The 9,118-nt window shown below is 41.4% G+C and overlaps 1 protein-coding gene across 4 annotated transcripts in view; it reads right to left on the bottom strand.

Annotated features, from left to right (window-relative positions):
- CUNH16orf70 (chromosome unknown C16orf70 homolog) overlaps window positions 1-9,118 on the bottom strand; it is a 71,857-nt gene that overhangs the window by 45,726 nt on the left and 17,013 nt on the right. For 2 of the 4 annotated variants that reach the window (XM_025198425.1, XM_025198423.1), the window contains exons 2-3: window positions 7,715-8,067; window positions 5,800-5,883 (exon numbers count right to left, since the gene is read on the bottom strand). In XM_025198425.1, the coding sequence (XP_025054210.1) occupies window positions 5,800-5,883; window positions 7,715-7,717 (87 nt within the window). In that variant the 5' untranslated portion in view covers window positions 7,718-8,067. Of the gene's footprint in view, window positions 1-5,799; window positions 5,884-7,714; window positions 9,070-9,118 lie in introns of those variants that run through there. The other 2 variants (XM_025198424.1, XM_025198426.1) reach the window with 2 other exon arrangements.

The raw sequence follows: 9,118 nt of genomic DNA, 5'->3' as shown, positions 1-9,118 counted from the left end.
GAGGGGGGGGGGCGCAGCAGGGCCAGGTGAGCCCTGCTGTTGTGGGAGCCCGTTGGGCTTCCCCTGGGTCCTACTACTGTCATTTTTGACAGGAACCAAGGGCAGATAAATATTCATTTTCTAAATTTTTCAGGGGCCCCACAGGCCGGATAGAACGGCCTTGCAGGCTACATCCAGCCCGCAGGCCATATTTTGCCCACCTCTGGTCTAGAGCAACGCATCCTTTACAGGATTTAAAAGAACCACTTCTCTGACAGAAGGCAAAATTTCTGTGGACAAGGACAATAAATTAGGATTCCCCAGAGAATTTCCTACTAAAAGGTAGGAATTAGTAATTTGCTATATTTTTAAAACTCTGCTGTTACTACACAGCATACTACACCTGTATGAATTTTAAATTCATGTAAATACCACCAGCTAAAAAGGAATCAGTCTTTTTGTAAAACATGGCAAACATTCCTAAGTCAAAAGTTATAATGTCTATTGCCATGCAATACCTTACATCTTAAAAGAACTTAAACGTACACTATTTAAACGTAGGTTTGACTCATAAGAAATCAGACTAGTTTTTTGAAGTACTTAAGCAAAACATTCTCTGAATGGGGGGGGGGGGGAATGGGGGAGTTCTCATCTAGCACAAAAGTAAGAGAAAAAAAACACAGGCACCTCCTGAGCACTGGAGTCAGAGGCTGTTGCTGTCACCTGGCTAAAAAGATTCATGATCCAGAAATAAATTTAAAAAGGATGAATCAAAGAACATCATCAAGGGGGCACAGAAGGGAATTGGTGAGGTTTTATTCACCAAGGCGCCCCCGGGGGTTACAAGAAATAATGGCCACAAGCTAGCAGAGAGCAGATTTAGATTGGACATTAGGAAGAACTTCTTCACAGTTAGGGTGGCCAAGGTCTGGAACAGGCTCCCAAGAGAGGTGGTGCTCTCCCCTACCCTGGGGGTCTTCAAGAGGAGGTTAGATAGGCATCTAGCTGGGGTCATCTAGACCCAGCACTCTTTCCTGCCTATGCAGGGGGTCAGACTCTATGATCTATTGAGGTCCCTTCCGACCCTAACATCTATGAACAGCCAAGAAAACAACATATTGCACAAATGAGATCCAGGTCAAAGGAGGGCATAAATTGTTGTGCTAACTGCTATTAAAGAAAGGAGAAAGGCTTATGATTAAACTCAAATCTATTCTGGCATAATATATTAACTGCAGGTGAGAGGAAGAACTAGCTGAATTTAGGCATAGTTGCAGATAATCAAGCAGTCTTGTAACACCCACTGTATTTACATAAGCACATGGTCTTTGCAGTATTTCTTCTGTGTATGTCTGCAAAGACAAGGTTAAGACAGGGTTTTTAACAACCAGTTTAGCTACTAATGACAAAGACATCATGGCATTTATTCCACTGCCCACAGAAAGACAATGAGGTAGCATTTAAAACTACCTAATCTTGGATCAAAATTCTACACAACCAAGCAGCTTTGGGCTCAAATTGAGCAAAACTGGTTGCTTTAATGTAAGATCAATGTAAACTGTCTGAAGAATTTCACCACATTTACAGTTGTATACTTAGCTCTTTTCAGGGCTTTGAAAATTTCCCAGATATCTACAAGCCATAGACCAAGGAATCATCCCAATTTATTTGGGGGCAAGAGGGAAAGTTCTAAGATTCATAAAAGGGCACTAGTCTTAAAACCTCAGTCCAGAGCTCCATGCTGCAATACAGCCTCTGGCTAACTCATACAATAGGTTAAAATCTCTGGAATGCTACTGGCTACTGGAGACAAGTTCTTCCACTGCCCATTTACAGTACTTTTCAAAAGTCCTGGCTGTGTATTTTACCTTTTAGCAAAGTTTATTTTTAATTCTATCCTAATGACCTAACTCTGGTAGCAGCAGACTACTCAAGCAGCAGAATGAATTTAACATGTATTTTTCTAATTTTTCTTCTACCCATTGGATTTGGAACAGCAGTGGAACCCATAAGAACTGTGTCATCTTTACTAGCTCCCACGTGCCAGGCCACAGAAGTGGTGAAGTTAAGGCATCCTGTTACCACTCTAGAGGCACAAATTCAAGCCCTGCTCTACACTTATGCTAAATGCTCCCTTAAGCCTTTCCTCAGTTGATCCAGCTGTGAATGGCACATGATAATTCAATCTGTGGAGTAAAAAGGTGGTCGATCAAACATAATGCTGTCCAGTCACTCTTGTGTACTACTGCATACAGAAACAGGCATGTCCTACTCATGCTAGTCCAATGAACTGTTCAGCTTGGGTAACTTTTTTTTTTTTTTTTTTTTATTAAACCCCCATCTAAACACTTCTTGGATGAGAAACAACTTATTGCAAGAAGTACTAAATTTTACACAATTTTGTATATAAAAACTGAAAAAAAAACTTTACAAACATCACTTAAACTTCACAGCACACAGACACAGAACAAACTCCTCTTCCTTTACAACTTTGCCAACATTTCTTCTGAAAATTATACAATTTACAATTAGAGACAAGAAAAAACAATCAAAATATTTTTGGTGGATCACTAAACTATGCTACAGCAGATCAGTTCAATACTATTTGCATCATCATCTTCATGTGTAAAAAAAGAAAAAAAATGGATTAAGTTAAAATACATGATGGAGGAAAGAGAAAAAAGTGAAGGGAGCTCCTAAATGTTTCTTAGAGCTACTGGTATTCCAGCATTGATCCCACAGTCTCAAAAATTGTGCAGAGACAGAACTGGTGAATATATAAAAGTTTTACTTATTAAAAAGAGAGAGAGAGAGATTCAGAGGTTCAGATAAATGGCATGAAGTGAAACACATTCTTGAAATGATTATTTTGGTCTCATCAAGCTTAGTCACTTCAAAGAAATTATTCCATTGAAAAGAATATCTAAAGAAATGCAGTATCTTACACTGCAAAAAGGCAATCCATCAGACATAAGAACAGCTTTAAAAGACATTCATTTGAAAAACCTAGGCTCACCTCCACTGTTTGAATAGCAGTAAACCCTCCATTTTGAAGAAAACAAAAATACTCTTAATACAGAAGTGATTTCATGACCAGAAGCTTTCACAATTCAATTATGCATTAAAATCCAGACTATTCTGGTAAAGAGGAGTTTAACTACATCCAATTTAAATTTTAATGAAAAATTGTTCTGCATAACACGTTATTTTTAATGTTGAAAATATACATCTACAAAATATGAATGCAAAGTATTTTAGAATACTACAGAAAAGAAATCTTAAATTAATTGTTAAAATGATAATCTTGATGAACTGCAATTCACAAATGTTTTAATATGAATACTACAACTATGAGAATATTTTAATGAACTGATCTCATCTCTTATTTTTATTAACTGTCTTTAAAGAGAGTTTGTGCTAATAGAAATTACTCGACTTATTCACTTGCTCTTCAAACTGACAAGCAGGCATAGCCATGGGTAAAAAGGACAACTTTTCGCATATTACCCTAGCATTGGTTGAGAGGCATGACGTAGACCTGTAGCATTTATACATGTACCCTGGGAGTCCATCAAAGCCTGGGACAGGGAGGGAAACACCTTAATTAGAGAGACTCCGAGAGCCACTCTAACTAAAGCGCCTGTAGCATCATGTGTATCAGCATCCCTGTGCTGAAAAATGGCAGCGGGGATGTTTTAACTAAAGCTCATTTGATGAGCTTTCGTTAAGGTGCCCCTGCCACCATTTTTCAGTGCAGAGATGCTGATACATTTGATGCTGGAGTCTGCTGGAGTGCAGTAACTACTAGGGTTGCACCGAGAGAGATTTTTGGGGCCGATACCAATAGTTGATTTTTAAGGAGGCATGTCAGCCAATACCAATCTGATTTCCAAGACATAGTCCAGCAGCTTGAAGAGCAGTGTGTGGCTGGTAAGTCTGTTTTGATGGAAGGGGAGGGGGAAGGGAGTGGGAATGGGGCTGATGCTACCCACCCGGGGCGGGGGGCACGTGGGACAGAGCAGTGGCTTGTCTGTGGGGCGACCCCCACCACTATGCACACCTCAAGAGGGCATGGGGGGCATGTGACCACAAGATCTGCATGGGGCAGGTTGCTGGTGCAGGCTGGGGCTGTGCCAGTGCTGGGAGGGGACCATGGGGAAGGGGGCTGCAGTCACCACAAAATTTGCCATAGCCCCCCCAACTGTCTCTCCCAGCACCGCCGTCTACCCCGCCCTGAGCACAGCCCAGCACAGCACCCCTACTGGGAAGAGCCTGCCCTGCTCCAAGTGCAGCCCCAGCCTGCCCTGCCCCCCACACAGATCCAGGGGGCCCATGCCCCCTGTGCCCTCCTGGGGTGTGTGCAGCAGCAGGAGGCCCCTCCCACCGCAGCTCCGTCCTGTGCCCTGCCCGGGCAGTGCCTGCCCTGCCCCCTCCCTCACCGCAGGGGTCTTGATCTGCGCCCCCCCCACATCCCTTCCCTTCCCCATCCCCTTCCACCACAACAGACTTACCAGCTGGACATAGCTTCCCAAGCTGTGCTCCTCACTGCCTACATGCTACACTGCAGCTGCGCGTGTGCACGGAGCATTTATTGGCCACCTTACTGGCTACCTTGGGCAAAAAAAGCCAGTTTCTGATACAAAAAAAAATTGACTGTATCAGTGCTGATCTGATATCGGACTGATGTATTGGTGCACCTCTAGTAATTACCCTGCTACAACAGACAGGGCCGGATTAACCCTTTAGTGGGCACCAGACAAACAAACTCATGGGCCCCTACTTCTTTTCACTCAATAATTAGAGCATGTAAAATAACCACAACTGGGCCCGTTCTTCACTTAGGGCCCTAGGCATGTACCTAATTTGCATATGCGTTGATCGAGTCTGCTCTGACGTGCTGTAATTACAGCGTGTTAGAGCAGCCTCAATTCACATGTATAGCTGCCCCTTCTTTTGGAGGAATCTTGTCTGAAGGAAAAGGTAGAGCATGCTATTCAATTCATACTAACAACCAAATGTCCACCAAGCCCTACACCTGTACTCACCAATTTGCTTGGTTAAAACCGATCACATCACATCAATAGTAGCATTTATTGTTTTTTCCAAGATTCCACGGAGAGGCTACTTTTAACCAACTTGTCATTTACTAAAGATGGTGAATATAAAAAGCATTCTTTGTATACAAACTGTTTAAGTAACAATATGTTCAGAGCATTGTGAGTGGGGTTGGTAGGCTGAGGCTCTTAAGCTTTTGGGTTCAACTGCACTGTTAGAATTTAACTCCATGGTAAAGTTAGTGGTTACACAAGCCTTTTATCTGGCCTTCCAAGAGTAAACGTACACCAGTGGCCACATGATTTTATTATGAACATAATTCACCTAAAAGTAGGAATTAAAGGGTGGGTGGAGGTGGGAACAAGGATTTACAGAAGTAAAAAGCAAGAAAAAAAAAAAAAAAAAGCAATTGGGTGAAGACTCTGCCCTGCCTCCCAATACTACAGCTACTTTTACTGCAGTAATCCATGATCTGAACTTAGATCCTGTGTTTAAACTGATCAGTCAAGTCCTTTTAAGCATATGCTCCAATCTAAAACAAGTGAAAACATATCTTGTTAGAATGAGTATATTTTTATGGCATCTATATATAGTCTGCAACAAAATATGTTAACATTAACTATTTCTACAAATATGACATTTGGCCACTGAAACTCACAATATAGCCAATTATTTCCAGAGCACATTGTGTGTAGCATATAAACAACTGGATTCATCTGTTCAATCATCATATTAGGTTAGAATCTATCCTAGTTATCATCTTACCTTAAGTCTCTGATTGAAAGCATCAAACCGCAGTTTGATTCCATCCTGAGTCAGGTTAAGGATGAGGTCATGGCTGAGAGGAGACTGTAAATAAAACAAAAGTGACATCAGCTTTTCACTGAAGGATTTATTATTAAGCTGTGCAGGCTGCATATATAAAAATCAAATTAAGAACTATTCTTCCCAAATAACTGGTCTATGATTTTATATTTTCATAGAAAACAATTGTTTGGTTCCATAAATAAGCATAAGCCAAAGCACAGTTCATCAGTCCTTCTCCCCCTCTACTCTTCATATTAAAAGAAATAAAAGTGTCCCTGGTAAGGATTCACCACTTGCATATATTCAGAACCAAATAGGAAGGCAGTGTGTGTTGCTTTTAAAAAGGGAGAAAAGGGCAAGTTTTGGGTTTAAAATAAAAAACCTTGAACACACGCAGGAGATTTGTAATAGTGTCTTCATGGATGTGCACGTCATTTAGAAGGAAAGGCTAGATACTATATGCAATATAAAGGGAGGTGGGGGGGAGGAGGGCTGTGTACTTCAAACAATAAACATCATCACAAACAGTAGACAGTACATGCAAGGAAGACTTCAGACTCTTATGCTGTACTTTAAGTTTTCCTAGTTAGTGAGTCGTAACACTGAGGGTCTAATTCACTAGATCTAAAGCTTTTTAGACTCTAGGCTCAATGTACCTCTTTAGACCCAAAGTACCCCTCAGAAAATGTAAGCTCTTACCTTTCACTTGTTTTTTGACCATGGGAAAATACTAAATCAAGTTTTCTGTTGCAAAGAATTCAGAAGGATCACAGTAGGTCAGAATGTTTTGACACTATGGAATCCTATTTGAAATCTTTGGGTTTAATCTGTGAATCATGCATACGTGTCTGCATACCTAACAGTACTAATGGCATTCTTAAAAGTACAACACCTTGGTTGAAAATTGTTGGCTTAGTGTAAAGCCCTCTCAAGTCAACAGGAGACATTCCATTAGCTTTAGTGGAGTTCAAATAAGTGTATAAGATGATCTGTTTTTAGAGACATGGTGGTAGCAGGTCTCTCTATCATCAGTGTTGCTATACCTCAGCAAGTTGCTTCTAATGAAGCCTATTAGAGCACATAGTACCCAAAACACTCACACTTACATAGAATCATAGAAAGGTAGGGTTGGAAGGGACCTCAGGAGGTCATCTAGTCCAACCCCTGCTCAAAGCTGAACCAGCCCTAACTAGATCATCCCAGCAAAAGCTTTGTCTAGCAGGGTTTTGAAACCCCCCCCCCCCCCAAGGATGAAGCTTCTACCATACTGTGAAACCTACTGTTCAAACTTCACCTCCTGTAAAGGGGGAAAAGGAAGGAGGTTGGTACACAAGAGCAGGCAATAATGCTAGAATATACCATATTTACTCAAATATAAGACAACCCCCAATAATTATATATGGAAAAATATTTATAATTTATGATTTTGTTACAATTTTCCAAGTATAGAACCTAATTATTGGAGGTTTGCCTTGAATTAGTCTCCTGCCTACTGCTACAGCAGGGAAAATATATCCGGGGAATCAGGCAGCCCCTTGCCCTCTGCCACCCCCTCACTTCTTCCCCCTGCAGCCCTTTTCCCACCGCCCCTTTACTGTCAGACCCTGTTATGCCTGAGTACATGGAAGCGATGGACAAATTTGAAAACAATGACCTTGAAGCAAACATAGTTGTAGTAATTTGCATATAGGCAAATTACTAAAGATACCTATAGACTTAGTTCATCTAGAATTGTTGCTTTTACCTTTTTTGAAACCGCTGCAAGTTTTAGCATGGGTACTCAAAAAACTACTCTTAAGCAGCCCTTTTGAACCTACTTATATAAAGTACAAACTATGCATAATATTAGTCCAATGCCAAAAGGCTTATTTACCATACTGTTGATTGGGCTGGGTCCCAGCAGAGTCAGTGTTTCAAGCCAGTGATCCTATACCTCAGCACTGGCATGGTATGAGGTATGTGTGCATATTTCATACAGTCCCCCATAATTAGCTCCTACTCATGACTGGAACCGGGTATTCTGGTCACAAGCCCTGGAATGCTTCAAGAATGTATCTGCAGATGAGGTGCAGGGCAACCTGATCCAGCTTCACCTCATAGAGGGTGAGCCCACACATCGTACACAATAGACAGAGAAAGGTAACAATAGGATTCTGGGTGAACTGTTTGGGGCCCCATTTGGTGATGTCTGCCAGGCATTTAAGGCTGGTGAATAAACAGGAATCACTGGAAATGGGAAAGAAAGGTACAGCTCAGCCATAGGAGTGAAGAGGAAGTCAAAATACATTCAATGTAGCAGCTTACCATGACCCTAAAAAAGAATAAGTGCTGAGGGGGGACTGGGCACACTGGGCACTATCATATATCTTATTCAGATGGGCTGCACTGAACTATCCCTGTGGTAGACTCTTAGCATTATGGTTTGCTCAATATGGGCGATGTGTTTTATAGTCACACTCAGTGTTGGCTACATTTAATTACATTCATAGGTGGTTTCCATTACTGAGTACAAGCTGGTTTTGGCAGTTTAATGATAGATGATGCATTTAATGAGGTTTCCTTGTAGGCAAGTGTAAGGCAAGAAGCCTCCCCCACCATGGTGATGTAGAAATTTTTATACATGTCCATCATCCCCCCCTCCCCCGAAAAAAAATTAAAAAGTCAGCACCTATAGGGTATTCACATACTTTTGAATGATCATAGTTATCTTTCATTGACCCCTTAGATCAGTGGTTCCCAATCTGGTATTCAGACAACCTGTCAGTGGTATGTCAACAGATTTCTTATAATTACTTTATACAACAAAAATTTGCGGGTGGTACTTCAGGTTGAACTGAAAAATTTACTGGTGGTAGTTAAGGTTGTATTATTTTAAATTGGTGGTGTGCAATCTGTTAAAGTTTGGGAATTACTGCCCTAGACAGTCTGTGGACCCCCCAGGGGTCCATGGACCATAGCTTGAAAACCACTGCTCTAGAGGAGCTCAAATGGAATGGGAGAAAGAAGGCAGTACTAAAAGAAGTTCATGCACTGTAAAAACATTACCATGGCAGCAAGGGGATGAATTATACCCATGCCATCATCATGGCTTAGTTGGAGTTGAGTACTAAAGCAGACCAGCTGTACAGGCCTCCAGGTGACAGATGTCCTAACATTATTCTATGCAACAGAATGTCACACTTTAAAAGCCAAATTTCTCATGAACTACCAAAAGCATGTTGCTTTTCATCACTGAATGAAGGTGCATAGCTTTTCGGGGGGGGGGGGGGGGGGGGGG

Source organism: Alligator sinensis, unplaced genomic scaffold (genome assembly GCF_000455745.1).
Source record: "Alligator sinensis unplaced genomic scaffold, ASM45574v1 scaffold97_1, whole genome shotgun sequence".
Lineage (NCBI taxonomy): Eukaryota > Metazoa > Chordata > Crocodylia > Alligatoridae > Alligator > Alligator sinensis.
This window is presented reverse-complemented; position numbering and strand designations above follow the sequence as displayed.